Genomic DNA, 14,580 nt, shown 5'->3' on the forward strand with positions numbered 1-14,580 from the left:
CCTCTCCTGCCCAATACCCATAGCCTCCCTCCCTGCCCCTGCCCAACATCCTGTGCTGCCCCTGGGGCAGCCAACACCTTCCTGGGCAACACCAGGTGTCTTACCAGCTCCAACCTTCCAGCACATTTATTTCCCATGTAACTTTGTTTAAAATATGGAGAGCAAAGGATATTGAGAGTTTTTGCATATATCAAATGAGCTACCATCTGGATTTAGACTGAAAGATTAATTCACTGATAAGAAAGATTTCATTGCAACAAAACTACTTTCTATCATCAAGAACTGGTAAAAGGCATTCGCTGTTACTATGAAAAATTCTTTACAAGTTTTGTTCTAATGAGATTCCTGTGTACTGTTTACTACATTCCAGTAGCCATGGCTTTGAATTATTTTGTTGCATTGATATTTCCTTAAAAACAGACTTTATTATGATCTGATAATACCTTCAAGTGCTAACTTTTTACGTAGACAATTAAAACAGATCTGTTAGCATGACTGAATCCATACATTGTTCTACCAGCATTTTCTGCAAGATTGTTCTAGTAAAACAGATAACATCTATCTCCCTCCCAATACTCCTAAATAGCTAGGTGAAGCCCTAGACTGTTCTAAGCCCTTAGACTGTGCAGCTTGGGGAGAACCTGCACAGAGCTGAAGATATCACTGGAGATAATATTTAAACATTGATGAGTTAGATACAAGAGGTGCCTTAAAAACTGTAACACACTAATCAATCAATTTTAACAAAACACCATTGTTCAAGAATGTTTGGACAGCTGGAAGTATTACTCACATCATCATCATCATCTTCAATAGCTTCTCCTGTGAAGTACAATACTGATCGTGGGACTATGCGCTCACGTAAAAAGTGACCGATTTCAAAATCTGCAGCAAGGATTGCCTCAGCATCATCATCCTGTATAAAAGACAACAGTACTTCAGAAACAGTAAATTCAATAATACTTTTAGAACTCTAAATACAAGTTGACATAGTACTCTCATGTTTGATACCAGTCATAGGCTGGGACTACCAGTTCTTTATTCAGAACCATCAAGTTATTCAAAGTTTAGAAGAATAAACTGCAATTGCCTTGTGAAACTCAGAAAATACTGAACAGACTAAAGCTTACAAAGGAGAATTCTCCTCTCGCTGGCTATGGGTATCACTTCCTGAAAAGAAAGTAAAAAAACCATGCTATATCAGGGGGTCAGCAACCTACAGCCCACGGGCCAGATCTACCCTGCCAAATGACTTAATCCAGCCTGCAAAATCAGGACATTGGCAGCAATTCAGCAGCTGGGTCACAAGTAACAAGGCTGCCACTGGATCAAATTCCTTTAATTCTGTCCACTTCTCCCAAAAGTTTGTCCATCCTGTGTTAAGTAATATTATAGATATGTAACAACCTGATAAAGCAGTTTAATACCTTTCCAAACTATCACTTACAGTACACACATTCATTTTCAAGATTTATTGTATGCTAAAGGAACACCACCCCCCATCCCCATCCCCAACTTACCAGGTCTCCACTTTCAGGAACTGTAAAGGAAGAGGAAAAGAAGTGATTAAAAAACCCCAAACCAAAAACAGATGCCACATTTGAAATTAAGGGCAAGCAAATCCAGATACAATTTACCTTCAGGGGGGCTAAAGAAATTGAAGAAAGAGTCATTTGACACAGTTTTTGTCACTGTTCTAACTGTTCCACGTCCCTTGTGTTTCTGCTTCTTTTTAATGGTTTTTAAAGTAACATTCTTTCCTTTTTTCCAGTCTATTTGGCATCTGCAGAAAATAAGGGGGGAAAAAAAATCTGAGCTTCAAGTAATGCATTTACAGTTTTATTCATTCTGCTCACTAAGACAACCACTATTTTAAACATATAATTAATATAAACAAGTATGGCAAATTTAATGGATTTTAAAGGTTATTTTGATTATCACCATAAATTTGGAGCCAGAATATTGCAGACTAATGTTACCAATGTCACTCAGTCTACTCCAAAAATCATCCCCGCCTACAAAAAGTTAAGACAAGGACAAAAAAAAGTTACAAAATAAAAAAAAGAAGCTAGAATAAGGAAACCTAAAATTTTGCCAACACAAACAGGTTTTTGAGGTTCCTTCATATACTGTTTGATTTTTGAGCTTTAGGTTGTATAAATCAATATCAATTTTAGTTTAAACCAAGGATTACACATTCAGCATTATTCTTCTGCTCAGCATTCTACAAGACTTCAGATAACTCTCACGACACAGAAAGCTCTCTTCAAACAGTACACTAAACCAGGTGACATTTGTCTTTCATGAATCATTCAGATGCTGCATGAACAACATACTTTTTTCCCCAAGGATTTGAAGAGACAATTTAGCTAGTATATGCATAAGAGTTTTTCAACCATACAGACCATGGGAGATGGGAGAGGGTAGAGGGAGGAGAATATTTGAGACATGACCTAAAAGTTATGGTTTGAGGAGTCTCAATTTAACAAATTGCAGGATTTCTTCTTTACCAGAGTATTTAATCTAGAAGATTAATTTAGAAAAAAATGCCACAAAGATAGGACTCAAATCAAATATTGTAAACATGACCTCAAAATTAATCAAAAACAATGGATCAAGTTTCCAAAATCAACCCTGATTTCAGAGGGAAGTTGCCTAAATCTTTCAAGTGCTTTAAAAAGTTCAACCTACATGTCTTGTAAATAGGGGTGTGCAGATAGACATTTTTGGGGCCGGTATTGATAGCTGATATTTAAGGAGGCATACTGGCCAAGACCAGTCCAATTTCTGACACAGCTGCCTCCAACTGGTAAGTTCAGTATGCTGGAAGGCAAGGGGGGAGGTAAGGGCATGGGGAGGAGGGGCAGCTGAATGACCCCCATGGTTAGGGAGGGGCCAGGGGCACGGCTCATGGGAAGGGGAGGGGAGGCAGCTTCTGCCACTGCTTGCACCCTGGGAAGGCACAGGTAGTGGGGGGTGGCGGGACACATGCGTGCCCTGCCTCCACTCACACCAGGAAGAGCCAGGGTTGTTCCAGGTAGCTGGCAGCAGCTGCACTGGGAGTGGAGCGGCAGCAAAATTTGGGGTGGATGCAGCATCCTCCTAGTGCTGCCGGTGCCTGCGCCAAGCCGAGCCCCCGCTGAGAAGAGCGCCATGCAGCCCTGGCTGCAGCCTGCCCCACTCCACACAGATCAGGGGGCACTCCCCTCCCCGCTCCCATGCCCTCCAGGGGTGCAAGCAGTGGCGGGAGATGCTTCCCCCACCACGAGCCATGGCAACAGCTCCCCTGCCCCATTTGAGGAGCGCCTGCCCCTGCCTCCTCCCTCACCACAAAGGAAGTTGACCCTCCCCCTTCCACCACACTGGACTTACCAGCTGAAGGCAGCTCTCCATGCTGCCAGCTGTGCTCCTCACTGCCTGAGTGCAGCTCGGACACTTATCAGCCCCACTGGGCCAATATCCAATACAACTAGTTTTGTGTATATCAGTACCAATCCAATACTGGATCAATGTATCAGTGCACCTCTACTTGTAAAGGCAGGAAAATAGCAGAAAGCCTACAATTTCATAATGCTCATATTTAGACACTCAAAGCATTGTAGGAAATAGGACTATTAATTACAGTTCTGTATTAATACTTACCCTGTACAACCCATAATTTCTGGTCCGTCAAAGGAGAAGGGATCAGAATCATCTGGCTCTGATCGCATTCTATACGTTTTTGTCAACATTTCATTTGTGAAGTAGTCATTTGGTTCAAAGTGAAATTCTAATGTAAAACTCTAAGAGAATTGCAGAAAAATACTGCCATTAGCAATAAAACAACATTTACATCTTTTAACTTCAGTCATAATGAAAGAAAACCTAATATCCAAGGAGTTGATGTTATATTACAGAATGTCTTTTTAGCTTTTCACCCATCTGTAAAGTGCTAGAACAATTTACATCTTAAAAACTACAGCAAGTTTACTTTTTCTTAATCTGATATTGGCATTTAGAATCATCAGGAAGATCAAAGCTATACTTCTAACTACCAATATAGTGCTTGTGATAGCATCTGAAGTTAAGTCAACTGGTGAGCAGTAGTCTTTGTGCTAAGCCTATGGACTACTGTAGAAATAATCAAGATCATTTCACTTAGCACACCATGTCATTTCTTGCAAATCAATTATATTCAAATGATTTTGAGCACTTTGGTCTTAGAAATCAGTACAAATTTAGAATTTGGTCTTAGAAATCAGCACAGCTGGCTAAGGCTGGTTTCATATCTGTCTGATTACAGAATCACAGAAAAGTAGGGCTGGAAGGGACCACTTGCTCAAGGCATGATCATTCCTATCGAAACTATACAATATAAGCATTAGTCTAAATCGAATCTTAAAATTACACAAAGAACCCTGTCACAAAACTGCCAAGCACAATGTCCCAAAACACCAGAAACAGTAATCTGCCACAGGTAAATCAGGGGGATGGGGGCATTGTCAATATCCCACTGATGCAAGGACAGGAGTGGTTGTTAGACTGAAATACTGCAAGGGTTGTTAATTCCTTTATATTGTACTGTAGTAACAGAATACTAGTATTATTTTGTTAAAAGACTGACTTCAGAGGAGTTCAATCAAATATTTTATACCTAAATTAAGAACCTTATTTTGGTGTCCTAATGTATTTTTTTCAATTACCATATAGAATTAGAAGCGTCAAACATTAAACTTACCATAGGCTGACCAGCTTCTGAGAACTTCACTTTAATATCTTTTAAATGTTTCAGGATAGGCTCATCATGTTCCTTTGAACACAAAAATGTGAATCGATATAAAACAAAGATTTCTCAGAGTTGACTAAGATCAGTTACAAAAATTATAAAAGTGCAAAGGCATACTGACATGGTCTTGCATCAGACAAGAACAAACTTGTGATAAGCATCTTACATAAATGAATGACCAGCAGAGGGCAATAGCAGCAACAGTACAGAATTTTAAAAGTAATTTAAACTGTAATGCAAACCTTAGTCTTATTTAAGTATAACAACTATATAGTTACATCTGATAAGCAAGTAATCACTGAATGATTACACCTATGTGTGTACAATGTAACTGGCAACTAAAAGAGTAGGATGTGTCAGATGCAATAAGAAAGAACATAGCAAAAAATACTGGTTTAAAAAAAATGTCAACTGAAGTACCAAAAATTGGACCGAAAGTTACTTTATCTATCAACAATAGTACCAAATCTGGTCACTTTCCATAAATTTTTAGGGGAACACAGTTACCTTTAGCTTCACAGTTTAAAATCTGTAGTCCTAAATATCTCCATTTACCTGAACCATATCACTGAGCAAGTCAACATTCTTAAATACAGTCAACCAAAATTCAGGAATTCCTTTAGGGTCTTCTTTTTCTTCATCTTTTTTCTCTTCTTCAAGCTTTGCCTTTTCTTTCATTTCATCCTTCAAAATAAAAAAAAGTTAAGCTTTCAAAGATTTAAAAATTAATATGCCCCAGTGATTAGATATTCAGCTAACACAGACATGGCTAAACACACAGGCTGCTAAGTCAGCATGTACTCTAGCTAAGCTCACAGCTATTCTTTAGAGATTCAAAGAACTGCAAATGAGAATTATATTGTTCGCATTTTGGTTTTACTACCCTACCAGCTCCTATTTAGTGGTAATTCCTGAAAAAAGCAAGCAATTTCTTAGATACTCACTGAAATTTCTTCTTCAACATCTGCTTTCCATTCACATTCTTCCTCTGTAGGCTCGTAAATTGCATTGATGATTTCACTTCGCTAGAAAGTTAAACCAGAAAACCTTTCAGGTTTACTTAAACTATGCAGTCTCTAATATCCGCATTAAAAAACACTCCTCATGCTAAAAGTTCTTTGTAAGGGTACAAGCACCTCACCTGCTTACATCTTTATCTTTCACTTGTGGGTGGTTTTACTAGCTTCATTTATTCCTTTCTATAGCATCCAAAAGCAAGGGGCTTTCTACCTCTTCTGACATCTGTCTACAGCATACTGGATGGGACCCAAGACAGTGGAAAATTTAGGCCACAATCTGGTAGACAGGCAACTCCTTAATCATCCTAACTCCAGTGCAGTTGTCTATGAGGACAGGTGTAAGCCAATCTGGATTAGTATGGGTTTAACGTACTTTTGAGCATTGACATGTAACACTGATATACCATATTTTCTTATGTACCAAATGCCTCTAAATAAGACATGCACCTTGTTTTTGGGAAGGCAGAATGAAGAAAAAGATTTTGCTGGACTTATGACTACATAAAGCAGGGACAGATCATAACCTTCAGATAACTCACTCTCCCTTTTCTGTTTGGATGCTGCTGAAGACTGGTCTCCATGAGACTCAACTATTTTGAAAAGAATTAAAGAGTCTCCAGGGCTGTGAAATAGGAGGAGACACACCAAGAACAGCTAGCAGACACCAAATTTAGTGGAATATCAAGTCCAGTGAAAAGGGGAGTTGATCTTTAACACCTGTGGAGTGAAGAAAAATCAAGTCAAATGATTCCCTCAGCTTCCTGAATAGTGACACCACTGCTGCTGCATGGTGGAGCAGGAATCAAAGCAGGATACTTCTATTATGGGCAGAAAGTCAGCTTCGCTCCTTAAGACACGCATCCCAATTTTGGGAAGCTGATTTTTGTGGAAAAGGTGTGTGTGATATGAGACTACCCATGGTATATTCCCTTGGAATCTTTTCTTTGACATTTCAGTTAAATCCAAATGGCATTAAGTTATTACCTTATCAAATAAGGGTTGATAGAGAGCAGCATATTTTCTTTCCAGTTCATGAACTTCTTCATAAAACTTTGCTTCAATCTGCGCACACTTAACTTGAAGATTCTTGAGAGCATTCACCCGTCTCTTAACTACTTTGGGCAAGCTGAAAGTTTCAGTTATGCAAAATTATTATTACCATTTGTCAATGAATTTCATAAGAAAACCACCAAAACAAAAGCACATACTGACTCATCAACTGCATCCTCACTAGCTAACTTCTATCAAATAGTTATGTTGCATTTACTAGTTTTCATACTTCAAGCTATGAAAGCAGAACATGACCCGCTCTATCCCATGCTGAATCAAAATGTTAGTGCAGGCTCTTATGAGGTTTCATTAACGTTAGGGAGAAAGTATTCCAAAAGAGAGGGTGGTAGGCAGTTTTATCGCACAAGTTCTTAAGTCAGAATCAATAATGCAAGACTGCTTTCTTAACAGGACACATAAACTGAACTCAAATTAGATTAACACTCCTTTGACTCACTTGACTGTCAGGGTACTGACTTTCTTGTGCAAAGTTGGGTCAAACGATCAAGATGACAAGCTAAATTCTTAAGCTTCCTTAGGAAAAGCCAAGCAACTTCAGGATTTGTGTCTAGTTTTTAGCTAGCTAAAAGCCAAGAAGCTATTACGTAGGATTTCCATAACTGAAAAGGATTGGTTTGTCAAGGAAAACAAATTATTTTATAAACAGCTGAAAATTGTTTAAGTAACCTTTACTATAGAATAGACTAGTGGTTCTCAACCTTTTAAGGCTCAAGCCACCCCGCAAACTTGAGGCAACCCTTGGAAAATGCCAACTCTTAGTTTTCACATTTTTTTTGACTACAGAAAATACAGAATAGTATTTCTGCTGTAAAGAACACATACAGACCACAACAGGCCAGAATGTTTCAAAAACTACAGATTCCTATTCGAAATCTCTGGATTAATTTTGTTAATCATGTCTGCGTACCTAACAGGGTGCCATAGCACCCTGGTTCAGAATCACTGAAATGGACTAATCAGTTGCAACCCCCTGAGCTGTTATTCTTACATGTCACTACAACTTAGATATAAAGCAAGTACTAGTTTGTTACAAAGACTAAGACACAGATCCTCAGATATACAGTGCAGTCTGCAGGTGCAGTGGGCTGCATATGTAGCTTAAGTTCCAAATCCTGGACCAAGAGTGAGCTGGTCCAGTTCTGCAGAATAAGACTGCAGCTACCTGATTAATGTTACACTGGATTACCTATATTAGTTACTGTGAGCCTATTCAGCAGACTATATGAAAAACCTAGCCTACCCTGATAGGTGACAAAATATATAAGAACTTCTAAGTACCACAGGATTTTTAGACCAATTGTTTTCAACCTTTTTCATTTGCAGATCCCTAAAAAAAAAAAAAAAGTGAAAGGAGGTGCTGGACCCTCTGAATAGTAAGCGTAGGTATTCACATACTTTTCAACTGATCAGTCATCTTTTGCAGATCCCTTAGACCAGGGGCAGGCAATTATTTTGGGCAGAGGGCCACTTACCGAGTTTTGGCAAGCCGCATGGGTAGCCCCACTCCTTGACAGGTGCTCCGCCCCCCCAGTTGCCATCTTGGAACTGGAAGTCCCGCCCCTACACTCTGACCCTTGCCACCAGAAGTCCCTCCCTTTGCCCCTAGAAGTACTCCTTTGGGGAAGAGAGTTTGCTGCCTTAGAACCACGGAAAAAATTATGTTCATTCAATTAAAAAAAAAAGTTTGTCCTGATATGTGTCTTTTTGCTTTATATGTAGCAGTGATTGCATAATAGCTCAAAATGCAGTCTTACTTTTGTAAAGTGTGTGCGTGTGTGGATGCACACAAGCATGGGGGGTATTTGTGGGATGTGCAATTGTGTGTGGAGGAGAGTATGGCTGTGGGTTTTGAGGGTATGTGAGGTGTACATGGGAGCACCCTGCACACTTCCCACTGAGCCCGTCAGCACCCACCCCCACACCACAATAGCCCAGAGCCCGAGCATGCTGGTGCAGCTGCTCAGATCCAACTTTGGGGGACCCTCCCCAGGCTTCTAGTGCCCCATATGCCAGGTCCCCACTGCCCCAGCAGCCCCGGCCACACCCCTGCGCTGTCCCCAGGGCTGGCCAGGCCCTTCCCAGACTGCCCCCGGGTTCCTGAAAGCCACAGGAGCCTCTGGAATGCAAAAGTGTCCATGGGCCTAATCCTGCTCCTGGCAGAGCCTCCCTGCCCGTCCTAGGGCTGGGGGGAAAGCTACTGTCAGGCCCCTGGTCTGCAGTCCCACCTGGGGGCTGAGGCCTAGGCCTAGGCCCTCCCCCCCTCAATGTCCACACCCTGGGGCTGGCTGTGGGAAGAGCCAGCCAGGCTCTTGCTGCCGCAAGCCTCATGACAGTATTACACCCCGCGCCTGAGGCTTGGGGCAGCAATAGCCCGGCTGCCACCCCCTGCACAAATGGACCTGGTGAGTGCTGGTGCCTTGGCGGGGGAAAGCCCAGGCCCCACTCCCCCGCAGGGGCCTGCCGGCAGCTCACACCCCCAGTCCCGGGACAGGCAGGGAGGCTGCACCAGGAGCAGGAGCACGGCTGCTTTTCTGCTCTGGAAGCTCCTGCTGTCACGAGGAGCACAGGGGCCCCAGGAAAGCTCCTGGCCGTCTCAGGGGGCAGCGTGGGGGGCTGCTCAAGGCCGCTGGGGGTGGCACGACCAGGCCAAGGGAGGCAGCACAGAATTTTTGACAGGAGCCAGGGGCAGATAAATATTAATATTTAAAAAAAAAAAAATGTTAGGGGCCCCACAGGACAGACAGAATGGCCTAGCAGGCCGGATCCAGCCCACAGGCGGTATTTTGCCCACCCCTACCTTAGACAGTGTGCAGATTCCAGGGTCCGTGGACCACAGGTTGAAAACTAATGGGTTAGACTAATGATGCTCCCAGGGCCAGTTTGGTGACTTTTATGTTTATGTTCCAATGGCAGTGAAGCACAAAAGCAGCTTGTTTATTCTCAAATCTGAGATCAAGTATTCTACATAAACCTAATATAAAAATGCAAAATATACTTCATAAGGTCTCAGGATAACTTAATATGCACAACTTGAAATTAACAGTAGAGCCGATATTTACGCCCTAAAAGTCCATTAAATATAACTCTCTCATCTATGACTACTGATACTGTGCTATAAAACCTTTCACATTTTGTTCTTGTGCAAGTATGAATGGCTAAAAAACGATAAACAATAAAGTCAAAGTCCTTTCACTGCCTCTCTGTGAGTAAAAAGAAAAAGAAAAAAAGCAAGATATTTTTTAAAATATCTGATGCATTTTCACATAGGAATTATTTAAATGCTACCAAAATACACCAATTAATTTCAAGGTGTGAGTATAGAATTAGGAACTAGAAAAACATTTAAGATTGTTAGCACTTGTCTACTTAACTAAGCAAGGTGCTAGACTGGCCACAAACTGTAGGATGAGCGCTTTTGTTACTCTACCCACCTCAACATTGATAACAGAAGTGCAGAACTGTCACCCTTCCTTAATTTTAACAGAAACACACAAACACTTACTCACTGGTAAGATATCAGTTTCTAGTTACCAATATTTCAGCATCTACCTTGCCTTTTTCTGACTTTGGAAGAACACGTCCATAGTATGTACTACCAAATAAATTCATTAATGAAAATTTAGAAAAGTTTTATATTGTACTCATCTATAACGCTCATGTTATTTTACTCTCTCCAAAAAACATGTTCCATAAATTATATTCAAATGTCTTACTAAATGTTTTGCTGCAAACTTAACTTTCAGGAATGGAAAAAATAAGAGAAACTTCAGTGACCAGCGAAAAGTTAATGGTGAAAAGGGGTTAAGAAGGAATGTTAGTAAGACTGAAGTAGACCGTACAATTATCACTCATTTGAACGCCACATGCAAGTATTGTTTTAATGTTCAAGGACATTGGAGAGGTTCTAGTAACTGTATATAAAATATCAAGAAAGAGATACTCAAAAATCCATATTTCCATTCAGAAGCTTTCATATAAATCAAGAGTAAGCCACAGTAATTTAATGCAGGTGAACCTTTCCTAATAAAGATCCTAGATTCTTTAGCATAAATTATATTTGATAGAAAAGTAAAATACAAAAACTGCCAATGCCAATCTCCTCTTCCAAGGTTCAACTGAGATTTATACATATGTTTTACACGTTTTTTATTTTTGTGACAGTTATAAAGAAAGTCTCTACCAGGTTACAGGTCTAAAAGAACTACAGCTGAAGGAAGAACATATGCAAGACATCCAAACATGATTTGATCTGCTTTTCAAAAGGCAACTGAATGAACACAGAAGCAGAACAAGGTCTCTAAGCTCTGACCTACAGAAAGTCTTTAACATCACTTATGAAGCAAGGCTTCAGTGATATTAGTGTAATAACGTTGAGGAGGGTTGCAAAGCAATTACTTGTGTGTAAAAGTCAAAATCTAGACATGGTCAGAAATTCTCTAACAGAAACCTGCCTGATTTTCTGATAGCCTGTGTGTTCCGTTCCTCAGGGTCCACCTGACAGACTGCTAGATAACCTAGATATCTATCCTATCCTCCCTCCTCAACAACCCAGACTTCCAAAAAGTTTTTACTTCAGTCCCCCAAAGTCATCGGGCGATCCACAACCAGGAGACTTCTGGAGTACAAGTCCAGAGTTGCCAAGGCTTTAAGATAGAGGTACACTGATATATCATTCCATATCAGACAGGCGCCGATAAAAGGAAAATTACCATTATCAGCAGATCGAGACTCCCATGGTGAGGAAAAAAAGTGGGGCTGAGGCAGGCGCTGCCTAGCCAGAGCAGGGAATGTGCCCCTGCCAGGAGTGGGGTGGAGCTGCAGGCAGCTTGTCTCAGAGGTGTGCTGGGGGGCAGCTCCCTGCCACTGCATGCACCCCTTGGGGAGGCATGTGCCACCCCTCCCACCCCCCCAGATTTCTGCATGGGGTGAGGGTGGGTTGCCTGCTGTGGGCTTGGGGCCAGGGACTGTACTAGCTTCTTTCTGGTGGGTAGGCTGAGCTGGAGCTGCACTCAGGGTTGGTGGTGGTGGCGCTGGGAGAGGGGGGCTCTGGAGTGGCTACAGCCACCCCAATATTCCCTGTAGCCCCCACTCCCAGCACTGCCGCTGCCTGCCCTGAGCATGGCTTTGGCCCAGCTTCCCGCTGGAAGTGAGCACAGCAGCAGGGAGCTGTCCCCCCTCCACTCACTCCCTGGGCAACCTGCCCTTGGCTTCACCCTGCTCCCAGCAGTGGTGCATTCACTGTCCTGGCTGGGCTGTGCCCACCCTGCCCCAGCCTCATTCACTGTGGGGGCCTTGATCTGTGCTCCCCACACCTCTGCACTCCCACAGACTTACTGGCTGGATGCTGCTCTACAAGCTGCCAGGCTGCATGTTGGCTATGATAGGCATCAGCCGATATGGGTTGTTAATAATTGGCCATCAGTTTTGGCCAAAAAAATCTTGATTGGTGCACCCCTACTTTAAGCAGTTCCAAAACCCTTCAAAAACACCTTTCAGCAGGATCAAAATTAAAAGCTGATGTGTTCCAAATGGATTTCTGAAGCTCCTGTTCCATGAGAACTGTTAAAGTTGTCTGTTACATTCTGGAATGGAAAAGCCAGTTTCTGATAAATTCTAGTAAAATCTTAAGAAGAACTTGTGGGCTGTTTATATTGGGGTGGCCCAGTTATTAAATAAAGTTCTGCTGCAAAAGTCACCTGCTGTAGTAGTCTCACTTTGCAGCAAGAGATTTCTAGTTGATTACAATCTATTTATAAACTTCAGAAAATAAGAAGGTGTAGCAGATGAGTTAACATACCCTCATAGGGCAAAGAAAAGAAAGACTCAATGCTGGCTGAGAACAACCTTGCTGGGTGCTCAGACCAGAGAATAGAGGCATGCATATTACACAGCCGTAGACTCATTATGCAATTCACCCCTTGCCATGCAGTCAACTCCAACCAATAGCCAGGGAAGTGCAGATGTATACTTAAAATACTAATAGGAAAACAAGAGCATGAGGGACGTTTTGAAAGCTACATGCATACATATATTTGAAAAAAGCAGGCTCAACAAGTTACTTTTGTTACTTTCTCCAGCATCATTTCACTGAACAGTTAGATAAGTTTTCAGTACAATAAAACCAAGTTAAAATGCTTTTATAGTAGAGGATGTGCTACTGTACTTGAATAGATGAAGAAATGGTACAGTATCTTAGTAGAAGTGGTTGACTAGAGGAATGGCATGAAAAAAAATCAATATTATGACTTATGCTGTTCACTTCTTAGATGAAGGACCTGGAAGATTAGTAAAGGTTAATTAATACCTGAAGAAAAACAGAAGAGAGAATATATAATATATAAAATTCCAGTAGTATACAGTATTTAGAACAGAAGTAGAGCATTCTGGTACACAGATTTTGAATTAAATGTTTAATCTTAATGATGATGCACTTTTTAAGCTTGCCTGAAGCTTCTCCACTATCCACTGAGAAAATTCCACTCTGAAGAGAAGTTTCTTGTCAGGAACAGGAAGTGCCTGCTGCTCTGACTGCAACTTTGCTTTTCTGTCTCATTGTTTCCTACTACACCTAAAGCCTGAAGAGCATGAAATTACATTTCCTCCTGTGCTTTCACCCACAAATGGCATAGCAGTAGTCATCTACAGGTTTAAGGCATTTCCCCCTTCAGCTTCCTGCCCACTTGGGTACTTCCCTGGATTTTATTATTTTTAGACAATTGTGGGAGCTTATAAGCTCCCACAACACTGGCTTTCCTTTATACCAGGGGCGGGCAACTATTTCAGGCGGAGGGCCGCTTACTAAGTTTTGGCAAGCCATCGAGGGCCTCATGACAGGCAGCCAGGGGCAAATATATATTAATTTTCTAAATTTTTTTTTAGGGGCCCCACAGGCTGGATAGAATGGCTTAACAAGCCGTATCCAGCCTGCGGGCTGCATCTGGCCCGCAGGAGGCATTTTGCCCACCCCTACTTTACACTGTCACATGGAGTAACAGAGAAAGCTCTAGAGATAACAAGGAAACTATGCCCAGTAGCTTTCTCAGCCATAGTAGAAAAAGATGTACTCCAGAAAAGGGTTTTTGCTTCCCTCCATATGCTTCAAGGCCTAGAAAGGAGCTCTATATAACAAAGTCAGATCTTAGATGAAACTTCCAAGTGTGGTTTTTCCTACGTATCTGCATTATTAGGCGAGGAACTTCTCAAAGCAAAAAATTATGCCTCTATATCAGGGGTGGGCAAAATATGGCCCACGAGGCCATTCTATTCGGCCTGCAGGGCCCCTAAAAATTTTTTGAAAATTAAAATTGATCTGTCCTTGGTTCCTGTCAAAAACTTCAGGAACAAGGGGCAGCAGGACCCAGGGGAAGCCCTGGCAGCTTGTAACCCAGCCCCGCACCAGCTCCAGGCTCACCCATGGGGGCTGTGCTGCAGCAGCAGCAGCTGCGGCCCATCATGTGCCGTGCCAGGCAGTGTTTGCTGCTGCTGCTGCCTGTCCACAGCTTGCCAGGGTAGGCTGCAATGTAGCTGCCACCACCGCCTCTGTGCTGCCCAGCACACAAGCTCCGGGCAGGCTGCAGCAGCAGTGATGAACACTGCCCAGTGTGGTAAGTGGGAGGAACGCAACTGCTGCCAGCACGGCACAGCCCTGATGGGCAAGCCCGGAGCCGGCGCAGGGGCCAGGTTGGCAGCAGCTGCGAGTTACAAGCTGGTGCTAAGGAAAAGCGG

The 14,580-nt window shown here is 42.2% G+C and overlaps 1 protein-coding gene across 1 annotated transcript in view; it reads right to left on the reverse strand.

The window, feature by feature from the left end:
• The window catches only part of NAP1L1 (nucleosome assembly protein 1 like 1), a 34,434-nt gene that overhangs the window by 15,798 nt on the left and 4,056 nt on the right, over nt 1-14,580 (reverse strand). The window contains exons 4-11 of the mRNA XM_019514755.1: nt 6,769-6,910; nt 5,710-5,790; nt 5,321-5,449; nt 4,718-4,789; nt 3,643-3,782; nt 1,638-1,783; nt 1,521-1,540; nt 794-916 (exon numbers count right to left, since the gene is read on the reverse strand). Of these exons, the coding sequence (XP_019370300.1) occupies nt 794-916; nt 1,521-1,540; nt 1,638-1,783; nt 3,643-3,782; nt 4,718-4,789; nt 5,321-5,449; nt 5,710-5,790; nt 6,769-6,910 (853 nt within the window). The remainder of the gene's footprint in view (nt 1-793; nt 917-1,520; nt 1,541-1,637; nt 1,784-3,642; nt 3,783-4,717; nt 4,790-5,320; nt 5,450-5,709; nt 5,791-6,768; nt 6,911-14,580) is intronic.

Source organism: Gavialis gangeticus, unplaced genomic scaffold (assembly GCF_001723915.1).
Source record: "Gavialis gangeticus isolate Ggan-Ray unplaced genomic scaffold, GavGan_comp1, whole genome shotgun sequence".
In the NCBI taxonomy this organism is placed as follows: domain Eukaryota; kingdom Metazoa; phylum Chordata; order Crocodylia; family Gavialidae; genus Gavialis; species Gavialis gangeticus.